Here is an 18424-nt window from a genome sequence, read left to right as displayed (position 1 = left end):
GTTATTGAGTGAGTGAGTTAGTCAGTGAGTTAGTGAGTTTGTGAGTTGAGTGAGTGAGTGAGTGAGTTAGTTATTGAGTGAGTTAGTGAGTTTGTGAGTTAATGAGTGAGTGAGTTAGTTATTGAGTGAGTGAGTTAGTCAGTGAGTTAGTGAGTTAGTTATTGAGTGAGTGAGTTAGTCAGTGAGTTAGTGAGTTTGTGAGTTAATGAGTGAGTGAGTGAGTTAGTTATTGAGTGAGTGAGTGAGTTAGTCTGTGAGTTAATGAGTGAGTGAGTTAGTCAGTGAGTTAGTGAGTTAGTTATTGAGTGAGTGAGTTAGTCAGTGAGTTAGTGAGTTTGTGAGTTAATGAGTGAGTGAGTGAGTTAGTTATTGAGTGAGTGAGTGAGTTAGTCTGTGAGTTAATGAGTGAGTGAGTTAGTCAGTGAGTTAGTGAGTTAGTTATTGAGTGAGTTAGTTATTGAGTGAGTTAGTGAGTTTGTGAGTTAATGAGTGAGTGAGTGAGTTAGTTATTGAGTGAGTTAGTGAGTTTGTGAGTTAATGAGTGAGTGAGTGAGTTAGTTATTGAGTGAGTGAGTTAGTTAGTGAGTTTGTGAGTTAATAAGTGAGTGAGTGAGTTAGTTATTGAGTGAGTTAGTGAGTTTGTGAGTTAATGAGTGAGTGAGTGAGTTAGTTATTGAGTGAGTGAGTTAGTTAGTGAGTTTGTGAGTTAATAAGTGAGTGAGTGAGTTAGTTATTGAGTGAGTTAATGAGTGAGTCAGGGACTAAACCTGTGATCTTTGGTCATCCAACCAGCCACACAGTCACATCCCTGTGTATCAAACAGCTCATCCTCTTCCTCTTCCTCCTCCTCCTCCTCCTCCTCCTCCTCCTCCTCCTCCTCCTCCTCCTCCTCCTCCTCCTCCTCTCCTCCCCCCCCCCCCCCCTCTCAGATAAAGACCTCCTCCTGCGCTCTCAGGAGGAGAGCCAGCGGCTGCAGCGTCGGGCCGGGCGGCACCAGGAGAAACGGGACAAGATCGAACGCCACAACCGGCGCCTGGGCGAGCTGCTGGAGCGGCGCGGGCGCGAGCTGCAGGGCCGCCTGGGCCAGCTCGCCGCTCTGCGCCGCCAACACATCCTGGAGCTCACCACACACATCTTCCCCACACAGGAGGAGAAGCAGGGCAGCAGGTGCACACACACACACACACACACACACACACACACACACACACAGGCTTCAGTTAACATTTAGCAGATTCAAGGACTAAAAATCCAAATTCAACCATGGATTGACTTACATTAGTTTAATATGGGCGTCCTGGTGGATCAGCGGTCTGAGGTGCGGTTCATGTAACTGCAGCGTCTCAGGTTCGACTCCGCCCCTCTCTCTCTAGTCTTTATTGTCTCTCTCTACTGTCAACTATCCAAAAAAATGCCAAAACACCCCAAAAACCAATCCATAAATACGACCTGCCCACTGGGAAAAGATCATGTCAGCCTAGTGTAACACCACATTATGTAATAACTCAACAAAATGTAATAAATTTTCACTTCATTATGTAATAACACCCGCATTGTGTAATACACAGCCTGAACACAATATGTAACAAATTTCCCCGCATTTTGTAATAAATTATTACACATTGCGGTGGTTATTACAAAATGCGGGAGTTGCACTTTTTATGATGAAAATGTAATAATATAGTGCCTTATGTAATAACCAACCAAAATGGATGTCTTCATCTGTACACGTTATTTTTTCAAAATTGTTCAGCCGTATTAAAAATATATCTGATTGTGATTATTTTGACTGATATTGCAATTGCGATATGATTTGCGATATTAGAGGGAATGATACTTAACGGAACGTATTAAAATGATTATGGTGTGATTTTTGCGGGGATCTGTACCAAACAAAGATGTTTTCTTCAGTCTGTAGAATATGATGTGTAGGCCAGGACATCTCTGCAGCACCATGATATTTACTTGTCTGAACTGATTTCACCTTTAACAAATATTGCGCCTCCTGTGATTTGAAAATTGCAGTCGGCCATATTGCGATTTCGGTAAAATTTTGATTAATTGTTCAGCCCTAATTTTTAACAATTAAGCTAAATTAAACTTCCCAAATATTAAATTAGACCGGTGTTATAGTTGACTCTGATCTTAGTCTAAATAGCACCGCAATATGTAATAATTTATTACAAAATGTGGGGAAATTTATTACATATTGCGTTCAGGCTGTGTATTACACAATGCAGCAGATTATTACAAAATGTGGGAAGTGAAAATATATTACATTTTGTCGAGTTATTACATAATGTGGTGTTACACGCCTCCTCGTGGTTGTTATGATGAGATGTGGGAAAGTTTAGTGAATTGCAGAAGTGCGTCGACACTGAAGTGAAGCCATGATGTCATCAGTCCAGCTGATAAAGATCTAAGTGATCTGATCTGCTGCAGTTTGTTATGGTTGATTTGAAATGAATGAATGAATGAAACTGTTGAGCGAGTTGAACATGTGAACGCTCCAAGTCGTCCGGTTCTTTCCCTCCTGATGTGATGTGAACGCAGCCTCAGTCCTGCAGCCGTTTATACAATCCCCCCCCTCCCCCCCGCCCCTGCGTCTGCCCGTCAGAGACCCCGCGGACGTGGTGGCGGAGTGCGACCCGGCGCTGACCTCCAGCACGGTGAGCGAGCTGGCGGAGGCGCGGCGCACCACCTACCTGTCCGGACGCTGGATCTGGGACGACCAGAACGGAGAGACCAGCATCAGCATCACCGGGCCGCCCGTCACGCTGCCTAGCAACGGAGACTGCTCCGCCTACTACAGCTGGGTGGAGGAGAAGAGCACCAATCAGGGGCCGGGTGAGAAACGCATTAAAACTCTTTCACTTCTCGTGGGGTCGTTGGTCGTGTCGTCTGTGACCTCTGACCTCCTCCCTCCTCCCTCCTCCCTCCTCCCTCCTCCCTCCTCCCCCCTCCCTCCTCCCTCGCAGAGCTGGACCACATTAACCCCGCCCACACCATCAGCGCGGCGCTCTGCTACGCCACGCAGCTCGCCAACATCCTGTCCCACATCCTGGACATCAACCTGCCCAAGAAGCTCTGCAACAGGTAGGAGGACTGACCGAGTCCCAAGTCAGTGTCAAGTCTCAAGTCTAAATGTAGAACAGCAAGTCAAGTCAGAACAAATCAAGAGTCCAGTATCAATTTAATATCTTAAAGAAAACTAAATATCTAGGACTTTTCAATGCAATGTGGTTTTAATAGGATAAAAACTTGGTAAGAGCATCATGAGTTTGATTTCTATAATCAGTTTCAACTTCAATAAATTCAATCATTCCATACAAATTCAGAAAACAGAATTTAAATTCAGTCATTCCATATAAATGTCTGGTCCTCAGTGAGTTCTGTGGAGAGAATCTGAGCCGGTATCGCTTCACCAGAGCGCTGAGCAAACTGAACACCAACGTCCTGCACCTCTGCTTCTCCCAGGTACAGCTGTGTGTGTGTGTGTGTGTGTGTGTGTGTGTGTGTGTGTGTGTGTGTGTGTGTGTGTCAGTATATGAAGGGTTTTATTATAAAGTGTTCTACGTTAAATTCAGTCCCTCCGTTCAAAAACAAGAACAGATGTTTCTCTCTCCAGTAATCCTAATATTTAGTAATAGAGAGACAGAGAAATGTGTTACTGTGTGTGTGACGGCTGTTAAGTGTTTGAATGAAACCTTAACTGTGTGTGTGTGTGTGTGTGTGTGTGTGTGTGTGTGTGTGTGTGTGTGTGTGTGTGTGTGTGTGTGTGTGTGTGTGTGTGTGTGTGTGTGTGTGTGTGTGTGTGTGTGTGTGTGTGTGTGTGTGTGCAGCATGTAGACAGTGAGAAGCTCCATCCTCATCACACTCTGAGGAACATCATGTTCCTGGTTGCCCCCGACAACGACAACTTGGGCAGGTGAGATCCAGCTGTCTGTCTCCTAGAGCTGAGTATCTGACTGTTTGTGTCGTCCTGATACTGACTGCTGTTTCCCCGTCCCATCCCGGTCTGTCCTGGTCTGTCCCGGTCTGTCCCCTCTGTCCCTGTCCCATCCTGGTCTGTCCCGGTCTGTCCCCTCTGTTCCTGTCTGTCTCGTCTGTCCCGTCCGGTCTGTCCCCTCTGTCCCGGTCTGTCCCCGTCTGTTCCCTCTGTCCCGGTCTGTCCCTGTCTGTCCCGTCTGTCCCTGTCTGTCCCCGTCTGTCCCCTCTGTCCCTGTCTGTCTCGTCTGTCCCGTCCGGTCTGTCCCCTCTGTCCCGGTCTGTCCCTGTCTGTCCCGGTCTGTCCCTGTCTGTCCCTGTCTGTCCCCGTCTGTCCCCTCTGTCCCTGTCTGTCTCATCTGTCCCGTCCGGTCTGTCCCCATCTGTCCCTGTCTGTCCCTGTCTGTCCTGGTCTGTCCTGTCCCGGTCTGTCCCCTCTGTCCCTGTCTGTCCCTGTCTGTCCTGGTCTGTCCTGTCCCTGTCTGTCCTCTCTGTCCCTGTCTGTCTCATCTGTCCCGTCCGGTCTGTCCCCGTCTGTCCTGGTCTGTCCTGTCCCGGTCTGTCCCCTCTGTCCCGGTCTGTCCCTGTCTGTCCCCTCTGTCCCTGTCTGTCCCTGTCCCTGTCCCGTCCGGTCTGAGCAGGACGGGCCCGTTCGAGGTGAGCGCGGACCTGGAGGAGTCGATGGAGTTCGTGGAGCCGGAGGCGGCGGGGCCGGCGGAGGAGAGCGGAGACGAGGCGGTGACGGACGAGGAGACGGACCTGGGGACGGACTGGGAGACGGTGCCGAGTCCACGCTTCTGCGACATCCCGTCACAGGTGTGGGGGGGGGGGGGGGCTCAGGGGCGCACCTGACTCACCACTCTGGTTTCTGGTCTGTCAGGGACTCATGTGGCTTCACTCTGCTGACTCATCATTCTGGATCTGGTGATTTTGTCTGAACTGATGAGAACAAACAGATTTTATTTAAAAACTCTGACAAAACATATGAAACATTTTAAGGAATATTATTTGAAAATGTCAGTTTTGTTTGACATCACACTGAACATTACCATTCAGTTCAATGGGATGGACATTAATGTGATTAGTTAACATGATGTTTCATATGTGAGCCTCAGGGTGTTATAGCATATCGATATTGAAAAACAAGGCAACAGTGAACTCATCGTTCTCCATGAATGATGCAGTTCCCCTTTTGACCAATCAGGAACGAGCTGTACAGATGTGGATCCGTTCTGGTCCTCAGTCTGGACTCTGCTGGTCTCTGGTCTCTGTGGCGCCTCCTGCTGGTCAGTTTACAGACGATGCGTCTCCATCTGGATCAGAAAATAAACAAAACCTTTTGACAGAAACTCCAACATCAGCAGCATGATGGATCTGAACTGTATGGAAGCATTTGGTAATAATAAGGGTTTGGTCTGGACCTGCAGAACTGATCTGATCTGATCTGGAGTCAGATCAGGCAGAATCCATCAGACTGATTCATCAGCTGATCACAAACAGTTGAAGTCTCCTGTCACAGTGAGATGTTGCAGAGCTTCAGACTGAGACTCTTATAGAATATGAATGAAATATAAAAGCAGAGGTGGAAAGTAACTAAGTACATTTACTCAAGCACTGTACTTCAGTACAATTTTGAGGTACTTGTACTTTACTTGAGTATTTCCATTTTATGCTACTTTGTACTTATACTCCACTACATTTTAGAGGGAAATATTGTACTTTTTACTCCATTACATTTATTTCACAGCTATAGTTACTAGTTAAATATTTGATCATCTTTATAAAATGACTATAAAATAGCATTGTTATAGATTAGACTACCCAAAAGTAAAGCTAAATTGTTAAGATTAGCTTCATGTTGACAACTTTAAAATGCTGCTTACATGTACATGTATGTCAATAAATCAGTATTAATATTCCAATAATTTATGAAAAATATAACTCTCTAAATGGGGACAGTTTGCATAATGAGTACGTTTACTTTGATACTCTAAGTACATTTTGCTGCCAATACTTATGAACTTTTACTTAAGTAAGATTTTGAATGCAGGACTTTTACTTGTAATGGAGTATCTTTACATTGTTGTATTGATACTTTTACTGCAGTAAAACATCTCAGTACTTCTTCACCTCTGTATAAAAGTGACTGAAGACGGTTTTCATTTTCTCCTCCTGCTGGGATTTCAAAATAAAAGCTCCTGTGTGATTTTACCTCTATTCTTTTGTAACCTCTCCTCTCCTCTCTCCTCTTCGTCCCTCTTCCTCTCCTCTTCCTCTCCTCTTCCTCTCCTCTTCCTCCAGTCCATGGATCTTTCCCAGAGTGCATTGCTACAGGTCTCCCAGCCGGCCGCCAACGCCGGAGGGATGATCTCCTCCGCCGCCGCCTCCGTCACTTCCTGGTTCAGAGCGTACACCGGCCAGCGCTGACCGGACCAGCCTGATCTGGACTCATCTGGGCTGTATTGATTTCTGTATTGGACTCATCTGGACCGGACTGATCTGGATCCAGTGGTGGTTTGGACCGGACCGGACTGGACTGAGCAGAGTGTCCTGGCTGTTCTGGGGTCAGAGGTCACAGCAGACTGCTGGATCCGCTTCTGTTGAACTCTGTTAGTTTTAATAAATCTGTTTTCAGTCTGTGAAGCTTCACTCTTTACTAAAGATACAAACCAGAGAGAAAAAACTAGAGCTGAACAATTAATTGAAAATAAAAAATCTAAATTTCAATATGAACTTCTGCAATTTCCAAATCTCAGAGTCTGCAGTTAGTTTCTTCAGAGAGAGTTTGGTCCAAACTGGATTTGTGAACAAGGAGGTTTAGAATCCAAACCTTCATCAGACTCAAACTAAATCATTTTTCTTTAAACAATTTTAAAGTTCTTAAAAAATGTATGAAGGCAAAAACTGATGATATGAATCAGTTTAAATTGCAATATTCTGTCAAATTATAGCAATTGGATTTTTTTGTGCATCCTTCAGAAAAGAAAAACCTTTAATTTGTGTCAAATCAGCAGCTGCTCCATTGACAGTGAATGGGAGTCAGACTGTGGAGCCATGACTGACAGACTTTACATCACAGTGACATCACAGTGACATCACAGTGACATCACAGTGACATCACAAGTTCAAGGCTTGGCTCAATAATTTGTAGCTTTAGCAAAGAGTGTAAGATCAGAAACTGTAACTCTTCTTCTTAAAATGGGCGGACAGCAGCCGCCTGCTCTGATTGGTCGACGCAGCGAGACTCTGCTGGACTCTACTGGACTCTGCTGGACTCTGCTGGACTCTACTGAGACACACAGGAGCTCTACTGACAGCAGAGTCACCAGACAGATGTTCAGTTTGATCATTAAATATTCAGTTAGCTCATTAATATTTGTTCACTCTGTGTTTTCATATCCGGCTCATTAGAATAATTGTCATCCAATCACAGTGAGTCTTCAGGGGAAGTTAGTGCTGGTGAGCTCTCTCTCTTTCTCTCTTTCTTTCTTTCTCTCTTTTCCGGTCCCCAGGAACAGGAAGTACTTTCCAAAACAGGAAACGAACGGACTGCTGCTAATGAACAGCGGTTACCGTGGCGACGCCCCGCCTCCTACAGCCAACACAGAGCGATGGAGACCAGACTGAAGCGTGTTCAGTTTGTTTCAATTTGACAATTTTCATGCCAAAAAAAAAAAAACTCCCAGCATTCAGTGTTTCTCCAGTTTTCTTCTCATCAGGGTGAAAAACCTCTGAAACATAGAGCATCATGGGAAACTAAAACTCTCCACTGAAACAGGAGAAGAAGAAAAGAAACATTCATCAGACTGTTAAATCTGATCAATGAGTCTCAGTAGAGTCAGTGAGTATTGATCAGTTCTACAGTCTGTGATCAGCTGGATGGATCTCAGTCTGACTCTGGATCAGATCTGGACTCTGCTGGACTCTGCTGGACTCTGGATCCTCTGTGTGTTTCAGCCGTTGGTTCGGATGGAAGCTTTCGGGAGCGAAGAGAGAAACGAGGCTCAGACCGATTCGGCTGTTACCGTGACGACAGGCTGGGACTCACATCAGCACATTATGGGATGTTGCTTCAGAAAACATCAGGCTCTCTGCTCTCTCCGGCTTCCTGTCCGATCCGCAGTGTAAACCGATCGGAGTCGACACCCGGTTTCGGATCTGGTTTCCGTGGGTATTGAATGCGGTTCGACGGATCCGGATCCGTTCGGTCTCATCAGCATCGTGTGTCGTCTTCTTCTTCTCCTCTGTAGTTTCCTGCGGCCGGATGTTCCCCTGCTCCCTGTAGATAGAAACTCGCTCAGCTTGACTCGGTGGAGCTGAACTTTTTCTCCATTGAAGGATCAAAGTGTGAAGAAGAGCGGAACTTCTCTCTGTTGCCATAAAATGCCTGATTTGAAATAAAAGTCTGTTTTCTTCTTCCTCAGCTTTCAGGTCTATTCTTAAAAACTCACATTTATGTTTTTCTATTGTTTTTATTCAATAATTTATCGATGCTTAAAATTGTTGTTTCTCCTCCTGCTTGTTTTTATTCTCCTTCCCTCTTAATATTTCTATCACTTTATTTCATTCCTTTGCTGTTCTTTCAGCTGTAAAGCAGCTTTGTAAACTCTTTAATTATTACGACTAAATATTATTATTACAGAACTTTCCTTCTCGCTCCCTGGCTGTCGGATGAGAAGCCTCATCACTTTTAGAGACATTTTCTATATTTTATTTTCAGATGTTTAAACTCTTTGGTTTCATCTCGTCTTTATTCTGTTTCCTCTCAAACTTTGAAACTTCGCTTCAAAATGCTTTTTTTTAATAATTCCGTTGCACTTTATGATGAATTATAAACTTCATTCTTTGTATAAATGAGTTTTAAATTAACACACAGAACCAGATTCTGTTCAGGAAACAGTGCTGAAAACAGGCAGCTGACATGTTTCTATGGAGTCATTCCTATGTTCCAGTTCTGTAGTCACTTAATCTGGTTAGTTAGGGTTGGGGCTGACCCGGGGAACTTAGGACCCTGGGAACACAGATACGCTCCTGTTTCTATCAGAGAAGTCGACTGACCGGCTGTAAAAATGATTGTTGGCGGGTGATTTTCAGTTCAGCTCAGAAGAGAAAACATGTTTCCTGATCTGAGCCAGGTGAGTCCAGCTGTTCAGCAAAAATCATCAGAAATTAATTTGGAAGCCGAATTAAAAACAGGAACATCGGTCCAGACAGGACTGGTCAGGACCTGCAGACCGGAGGCTCCGTCCTGAACCTGAACATCCAGCAGGCTGCAGCCGGGTCTCAAAACAAACAAACACTAAAACTCCTGATCAGCACCTTCAGACAGGAGGAACCAGTCAGTGAAAACAGCAGAAGACTCGAGTCAGACTCGAGTCGACAGAAACACAAACGACACGAAAACGTTGTCAGATTTACCGGATTAGTCTGGACCAGGTCTCAGGTTCAGATGCTGCACTGATCATCATCAGCTGAGTGAGACTTGACTTGATACATGAAGAGAAGACTTGAGACTTGACCTGACTTGGGTTCTGGTGACTTGGGACTTGACTCTGACTTGTACTCTGATGACTTGAAAAGGTTTCTAAAGTCTTGACTTGAGATCTTGTGTTTGTGTAAATGACTTAGATTGAAAGTGATGAGATTTGTTCCAGCAGACGACTGAATTTAAATTCTGTTTTCTGAATTTGTATGGAATGATTGAATTTATTGAAGCTGAAACTGATTATAGAAATCAAACTCATGATGCTCTTACCAAGTTTTTATCCTATTAAAACCATATTGCATTGAAAAGTCCTAGATATTTAGTTTTCTTTAAGATATTAAATTGATACTGGACTCTTGATTTGTTCTGACTTGACTTGCTGTTGACATTTAGACTTGAGACTTGACTTTAATAACATGGACTTGACTTGGACTTGACTTGGTAATCTACATGTAGACTTGGGACTTGACTTGAGACTTGTGCCTCAAGACTTGAGACCGACTTGGGACTCGAGTGAATTTGACTTGGTCACAGCTCTGGAAAATAGTTAATGAAAGCAGTCAGTGTTGTTCTGCTGGTCTTCAGGTTCAAATCTCAGTGAAAGAAACTCTGCTGTTGAGTCTGTTCAGTTTCCGTTCAGATGAACGGGAAGAAAACATCTGAACGCTACAAATTCGTCCAGCTGCATCTGATCCTGGTGAGGAGATTATATTCTGCTTTCATGTTAAAACTCAGTGGAATATTACTTACAAGTGCTGAGAGGCTTTAATAGTCCAATACTCACACACACACTCACACACACACACACACACACACACACACACACACACACACACACACACACAGCAGCTGCTACTCACCAGAACGCTCTGCTGTCCAAAACCGACGAACACGATCAGCCAATCAGCAGCTTCCTGACCAACAGCCTCTCCTCTTTAGTTATTTAAAATAACTGACAGACTGAATCTGACCCATGCAGCAGCTGGAATATAAAGTTATTTTAAAGTCTGGAGGGATTGAAGTTTTTCATCTCTCTTTTATCTCCATTTTTGTTTTTTTACAGACCTTCAGTTTTATTTCGCTTTTTTTGTGTTTTATTCGTTGCTCTTATTCCTTGTGAAGAACTTTGGAACTTTTGGATTTGAAAAAAGCTCAACAAATAAAGTTTACTACGACTACTACAGCACCGCATCGCTGAACCGGACTCTCCTCAGTGTTTTATGGGCTCAGATTCGTCTCAGTTCAGATGTTCGGTGTTTGGATTAGGGCTGAACAATTAATCGAAATTTTATCAAAATCTCAAAATGGCCTACTGCAATTTTCAAATCTCAGGAGGCGCAATATTTGTTAAAGGTGAAATGTGTCAAAATATAATTTTAAAGTAAATATTGTGGTGCTGCAGAGATGTCCTGGCCTACACATCATATTCTACAGACTGAAGAAAACATCTTTGTTTGGTACAGATCCCCGCAAAAATCACACCATAATCATTTTAACACGTTTTTCAATTAAAATGAGAATAATGATGTAAAAATGATCATTCCCTCTAATATCGCAAATCATATCGCAATTGCAATATCAGTCAAAATAATCGCAATTAGATATTTTTTCAAAACCGTTCAGCTCTAGTTTGGACTGAAGCTGAAGCGACTCGAGCTGCAGAAGAAGAAGAAACAGTCGAGTCTTTTCTCCGTAAGAAAAACCAACAGGACGCTCTTTATTGAAGCAAAACTCCGACAGAAAAACATAACAGCCAGGAAAATAAACCAATAAACCTTTTAAAAAAGAAAAAAAAAAAACAGCTGGGGGTGAAGGCTCGTTACTTTTCCACCGCTGTAAATTCATCACTCAAATTCTTTTTTTTTTTTTTTAAATCTCTACAGTCCAGTTATATTGCATCATCTCAAAGAGCAGACACAAGGCGACACGTCTCTCTTTTCCCTTCAAGAAAAAAAAAATAAAAAAACGACAGCGTTGTTAACAGACTGATGAAGATGAAGATGCTGATCAGCCTCACAGGATAAAACTGGCAGAGCGAGCAAAGCGCTGAATGGGAGAGAGAGAGAGAGAGAGAGGGGGAGAGAGAGAGAGAGAGAGAGAGAGAGAGAGGGGGAGAGAGAGAGAGACCAACACCCGAGTCAGAATCTGTACAGAGAAAAATAAAAAAAGTCGGTTCTTTTCTAACGGACAGAAGACAGTTCAGCTCCATCTGATATATAGACTTTTCTTTCTGTACAAATGTAAACACAAACAAGGTGCAGATAATATGAAGTAGATTATCGTGATTTTTTCCCAACCAGGACCAGGACCAGGACCAGGACCAGGACCAGGCAGACCGGACGTCCCGCTGCAGTTCCCCCGCTCACCACCAGGCGGAGCTTTTTTTAACCAGTAGATTGAACATATTTCTGTATTTCTGTATGAAACATGTTAATAAAGCATCAAGTAATGATATTAATGTGTTTGATGGTTAGTGTGCGTCTTGTTTATTAGGGAGTCTCCAGTAGAAATACTTCCTGCGTACGTTTTACTGGGTCATATGTAGTATGTGTAGTTACTGTGTACTCCTACTGTGTACTATTCACCAGGTAGCATGCAGTACTAATGTACTAACACTGTACTGCAGTGAGCAGAAGCTCGGTTCGGTTCGGTTCGTTTCTCTCTCTGAGTTTCAGATCGGACGCCCGGAGCAGCAGCTGCTCTCAGGCACTCGGAGGATAAAAAGACGAGAGGAAGAGGAATCCTGGCTGGGATTTCCCCTTCCTGTCCTCCAGCTGCCCCTCCACTCCTAACGAGTCGATTCTAACGAACCGCAAACTTAACGAGACGAACGACTCGTACCGACCGGAGAGACACAAAGCTGCTCCATCCTGCAGGCTGCAGGTTTCACTCCGACCAATCACAGCAGCTGGTTCACTGCTGATCAGCTGCTCCTGTCTGATCAGCTGATCAGCTGCTCCTGTCTGGCTGAAGCTGCTGATCAGAGAAATCAGCTGCTGGAGTTTTTGGTTTGAACAGAAACCTGCAGACTGTCTTCCTCCACGACTCTCAGCTGAATCTCTGAGTTTACTGGTTAAAGTGCCGATGACCTCAGAGGGGGGGGGGGGGGGTGATTTGGGTGGAGGCAGAAACGTCGGCTGCAGGGAGAGCGAGGAGGTGGGTGGGGAACAGCGGGGGGGGCCGGTCTGAACCTGGTTCACTCCCAAACACCAGCTGACATGCACTTATGGCAACGACAAGGCACACACACACACACACACACACACACACACACACACACACACACACACACACACACACACACACACACACACACACACACACACACACACACACACACAGTTCAGTCGTCCTCGGCCTCGCGGCTCCTCCTGTAGATGGGCATGTTGATGCTGTGGAAGGCGGGGACCCAGCGGTTGTCGTGGAGACCGACGTTGCAGCCGGGCGCGTCCCTGCGGGCGCCGTGGCAACACATCCAGTACCCCGGCCCGTACGGGACGGCCTGGCAGTACGGCTTGTGGTGCCAGCGGCAGAGCGACACGTCGCCGCGCCCGTACCGCCGCTTGCACTGCTTGCAGGGGTCGTCGCGGTAACGGGGGTCCGACACCCAGCGCGAGTCGGCCGGCCGCACGCCGTACGTCTCCATGATGAACCTGAAGTAGTGGCAGCAGCACTTGAGGGCGGCGAGGCTCTGTGTGGGCAGCAGGCCGAAGATCTTCAACAGGATGTGATGCGGCAGGAAGGAGAGGTACGGCTGAGGCTCCAGCAGCTGCTGCAGCTTCAGACGCATCTCCAGAAACTCCTGAGAGACGGAGGGACGCAGGGAGGAGGGGGGGGGCGCCTCCACCTCCTCCGCCTCCTCCGCCTCCGCTCTGACCGATGTTCTCCTCTCCCTTTTGTTCCCAGAATCCTTGGGGAAGGAGGAGCGAGAAGCGAGGCGGGGCGGGGAGGAGAGAGCTTCCCGGTCAGAAGTCAAACAAAGTTCAGAGTCTGAGGGGGGAGGGAGGAGAGAAGAGGGGAGGGGGGGGTGGGGGGGGGAGCAGGAACAGGAGGAAGAGGAGGAGCAGGAGGAGGAGGAGGAGGAGGCCTGTGTGTTTCTGAGTGTGTGTGTTTCTGAGGCAGGAGGCTGCGAGAAAAACAACCTGCCTGGAAGAGGCTCCTCCTCCTCAGGCTGCTGGGGAGAGTCTGTACTGGACCGGGACCGGGCTAAGAGCTGGGACCGGGACTGGGTCCGGGACTGGGACCGGGACCGGGCTAACACCCGGAAGTGACTCTGCGTTTCAGTCAGTGTTAACTCTGTGGTGGTTTCTGGTTCGGGCCTCGTCACCTCAGCCTCGACCGGAGCTTCACAGAGAGCTTCATCCAGGCTGGGCGGGGCCGGAGAAGGGGGCGGGGCCAGAGCCCGGGAGGGGGGCGTGGCCAGGAACAGGGAGGGGGGCGTGGCCGGGACCAGGGCCGGGGAAACTCTCTGCTTACTGGGTTTTTCTGTGGAACTTGCTGGATGTTTTGTGGAGCCGGCGGGACGAGTTTCCTCCGACCGACCCGGGGTCCAAACGTCCGGCAGGGAGGATGATGATGATGGTGATGGTGATGATGGTGATGAAGGCTGGGAGGCGGCCAGCAGCACACGGCCCACCGCCCGCCTCAGGCTGTTGCTCCTGGACAGATCTCCTCTCCTCCTCAGACACTCGGACTCCAGCCGGGCCACCATGTCCGACACCCGCACGCTCTCTGGCTCCGCCCCCTCCTCCGCCACGGCCTCCCCGACCTCCGGCGCCTCCCCGACCTCCGGCGCCTCCCCGACCTCCGGTCCCTCCCCGCCGCAGTCCGGGGCGGGCGGGGCGCGGGACAGGGTGATGGAGGCGGAGCTCCTCAGGCAGAGCAGCGGTTTGTCGGGCCGCCGCTCGCTGGCTCTCTGCTCCAGGAACGCCACCATCTCCCCCACCGAGACCGCCACCGCCTCGCCCCCCTCCCCCCCCTGCCGCTCCGCCTCCCCCCCCTGCCGCTCCGCCTCCCCTCCGGACCGCTCGGCCGGGTCGGGCGCGCCCGGGTCCGAGCGGCGCCGGGCGGGTCCGTGGGCGTGCCGCTGCGCTTCCAGGAGCAGGGCTCTCTGGTCCTGCTGGAGGTTCTGGTTCTGGTTCTGGCTCCCAGACTTCCTGCGTCGCTTGGCGGTGGAGTTTTCCTCCCACCCCCCCTTCACCTTCACGGCCCGGGACAGGCCGGCCGGGGGGGCGGGGCCGGAGCCCGCGGCCTGCGGCGGCCCCTCTCGGTCCTCGGTGACCGTGCGCTCGTCCCCGCCGGCGGCTCCGGCTCTGCCGCCCGCCGAGGCGAAGATGGCGATCTTCTCCCGGACGTTCCCGGGTTTGATGACGGCCCAGATGTCCAGCGGGGCGTCGCCGTCCTCCGCCTCCATCTGGAACAGACCGAGCTCCCGGTTCTCGCGGCCCGGCGGGAGGAGCTGCGGGCCGGAGAAGGCGGGGGGGGCGGAGCTCTTCAGCCGCTGCGCCGCCACCGTGCCGCCGCTCACATCACCGCCGCCGCTGTTCGTGGCGTTGCCGCGAAGCGTGTTGGTGGAGATGACGCTGAAAGGAAGGCGACCCCTGCCGATGTTGCCGTGGTTACCGTTGCCCGGGGCGACGCAGGCCCTCAGCAGCGCCGCCTGCTGGCCGACGTAGAGGCTGCCGCGCTGCGAGGAAGTCTGAACACCGACTGGATCCAAACACAACTGAGGATACGACTTGAGATGCATGACCGACCTGAGAGAGAGAGCGAGAGAGCGAGAGAGCGAGAGAGGGAGAGAGGGAGAGAGAGGGAGAGAATTTAAAAACAAGACATTTACCCATGTCATTTACTCATTGTCATGCTATAGTGTCATTGACCTCCTGACATCATTTTACCTCCTGACATCATTTTACCTCCTGACATGTTACCTCCTGACATGTTACCTCCTGACATGTTACCTCCTGACATCATGTTACCTCCTGACATGTTACCTCCTGACATGTTACCTCCTGACATCATGTTACCTCCTGACATGTTACCTCCTGACATCATGTTACCTCCTGACATGTTACCTCCTGACATGTTACCTCCTGACATCATGTTACCTCCTGACGACATGTTACCTCCTGACATGTTACCTCCTGACATCATGTTACCTCCTGACATCATGTTACCTCCTGACATGTTACCTCCTGACATCATGTTACCTCCTGACGACATGTTACCTCCTGACGACATGTTACCTCCTGACATGTTACCTCCTGACATCATGTTACCTCCTGACATGTTACCTCCTGACATCATGTTACCTCCTGACATGTTACCTCCTGACATGTTACCTCCTGACATCATGTTACCTCCTGACGACATGTTACCTCCTGACATGTTACCTCCTGACATCATGTTACCTCCTGACATCATGTTACCTCCTGACATGTTACCTCCTGACATCATGTTACCTCCTGACATGTTACCTCCTGACATGTTACCTCCTGACATCATGTTACCTCCTGACATGTTACCTCCTGACATCATGTTACCTCCTGACATCATGTTACCTCCTGACATGTTACCTCCTGACATGTTACCTCCTGACATCATGTTACCTCCTGACGACATGTTACCTCCTGACATCATGTTACCTCCTGACATGTTACCTCCTGACATGTTACCTCCTGACATCATGTTACCTCCTGACATGTTACCTCCTGACGACATGTTACCTCCTGACATGTTACCTCCTGACGTGTTACCTCCTGACATGTTACCTCCTGACATGTTACCTCCTGACGACATGTTACCTCCTGACATGTTACCTCCTGACGACATGTTACCTCCTGACATGTTACCTCCTGACATGTTACCTCCTGACATGTTACCTCCTGACATGTTACCTCCTGACATCATGTTACCTCCTGACGACATGTTACCTCCTGACATGTTACCTCCTGACATGTTACCTCCTGACATGTTACCTCCTGATGACATGTTACCTCCTGACATGTTACCTCCTGACATCATGTTACCTCCTGACATGTTACCTCCTGAAGACATGTTACCTCCTGACATGTTACCTCCTGACATGTTACCTCCTGACATGTTACCTCCTGATGACATGTTACCTCCTGACATCATGTTACCTCCTGACATGTTACCTCCTGACATCATGTTACCTCCTGACATGTTACCTCCTGACATCATGTTACCTCCTGACGACATGTTACCTCCTGACATGTTACCTCCTGACATGTTACCTCCTGATGACATGTTACCTCCTGACATGTTACCTCCTGACATCATGTTACCTCCTGACGACATGTTACCTCCTGACATGTTACCTCCTGACATGTTACCTCCTGATGACATGTTACCTCCTGACATCATGTTACCTCCTGACATGTTACCTCCTGACATCATGTTACCTCCTGACATGTTACCTCCTGACATCATGTTACCTCCTGACGACATGTTACCTCCTGACGACATGTTACCTTCTGACATGTTACCTCCTGACGACATGTTACCTCCTGACATGTTACCTCCTGACATGTTACCTCCTGACGACATGTTACCTCCTGACATGTTACCTCCTGACATGTTACCTCCTGACGACACGTTACCTCCTGACATCATGTTACCTCCTGACATGTTACCTCCTGACATGTTACCTCCTGACGACATGTTACCTCCTGACATGTTACCTCCTGACATGTTACCTCCTGACGACATGTTACCTCCTGACATGTTACCTCCTGACGACATGTTACCTCCTGACATCATGTTACCTCCTGACATCATGTTACCTCCTGACATCATGTTACCTCCTGACATCATGTTACCTCCTGACATCATGTTACCTCCTGACATCATGTTACCTCCTGACATGTTACCTCCTGACATCATGTTACCTCCTGACATGTTACCTCCTGACATGTTACCTCCTGACATCATGTTACCTTCTGACATGTTACCTCCTGACATGTTACCTCCTGACATGTTACCTCCTGACATGTTACCTCCTGACATGTTACCTCCTGACATGTTACCTCCTGACATGTTACCTCCTGACGACATGTTACCTCCTGACGACATGTTACCTCCTGACGACATGTTACCTCCTGACGACATGTTACCTCCTGACATCATGTTACATCCTGACATCATGTTACCTCCTGACATGTTACCTCCTGACATGTTACCTCCTGACGACATGTTACCTTCTGACATGTTAACTCCTGACATGTTACCTCCTGACATCATGTTACCTCCTGACATGTTACCTCCTGACATCATGTTACCTCCTGACATCATGTTACATCCTGACGACATGTTACCTCCTGACATGTTACCTCCTGACATGTTACCTCCTGACATCATGTTACCTCCTGACGACATGTTACCTCCTGACATGTTACCTCCTGACGACATGTTACCTTCTGACATGTTACCTCCTCACATGTTACCTCCTCACATGTTACCTCCTGACATGTTACCTCCTGACATGTTACCTCCTGACATGTTACCTCCTGAAGACGTTACCTCCTGACATGTTACCTCCTGAAGACATGTTACCTCCTGACATGTTACCTCCTGACATGTTACCTCCTGACATCATGTTACATCCTGACATCATGTTACATCCTGACATGTTACCTCCTGACATGTTACCTCCTGACATGTTACCTCCTGACATGTTACCTCCTGACATGTTACCTCCTGAAGACGTTACCTCCTGACATGTTACCTCCTGAAGACATGTTACCTCCTGACATGTTACCTCCTGACATGTTACATCCTGACATCATGTTACATCCTGACATGTTACCTCCTGACATGTTACCTCCTGACGACATTTTTACTCCTGACATGTTAACTTTATAGTCGAGGCAGTGTTTAGAAAAAATCGAATCACACTAAAACAAAACATAGAAGAGAGGAACAAGAAGCAAA

General features: G+C 47.9%; 2 protein-coding genes across 2 annotated transcripts; one reads left to right on the top strand and one right to left on the bottom strand.

Moving 5' to 3' along the window:
• Positions 1-929: 929 nt before the first annotated feature.
• Positions 930-8403, top strand: atg14 (autophagy related 14; the record flags this gene model as incomplete). Its single annotated transcript, XM_071513178.1, has 7 exons — positions 930-1167; positions 2618-2847; positions 2979-3096; positions 3387-3477; positions 3843-3928; positions 4629-4803; positions 6289-8403. Coding segments are annotated over 7 exons (1064 nt in total), but the record flags the coding sequence as incomplete, so codon positions are not given.
• A 2765-nt stretch (positions 8404-11168) lies between these two features.
• Positions 11169-15224, bottom strand: fbxo34 (F-box protein 34). The gene has a single exon (XM_071513179.1). The coding sequence runs from the start codon at positions 15219-15221 to the stop codon at positions 12816-12818; it is 2406 nt and encodes an 801-aa protein (XP_071369280.1). The 5' UTR covers positions 15222-15224; the 3' UTR covers positions 11169-12815.
• Between the last annotated feature and the right edge of the window lie 3200 nt (positions 15225-18424).

Source organism: Centroberyx affinis, unplaced genomic scaffold (genome assembly GCF_046629955.1).
Source record: "Centroberyx affinis isolate AG114_WGS23_722 - 3 ecotype Tasmania unplaced genomic scaffold, CSIRO-AGI_Caff_v1 ptg006811l_1, whole genome shotgun sequence".
Lineage (NCBI taxonomy): Eukaryota > Metazoa > Chordata > Actinopteri > Beryciformes > Berycidae > Centroberyx > Centroberyx affinis.
Note: the sequence above shows the minus strand (reverse complement) of the source record. Positions and strands in the feature narration are given on the sequence as shown.

Bases quoted from the DNA above. Each gene is read 5' to 3' on its own strand.
- fbxo34 (XM_071513179.1), bottom strand. From the start codon at position 15,221: ATGCATCTCAAGTCGTATCCTCAGTTGTGTTTGGATCCAGTCGGTGTT.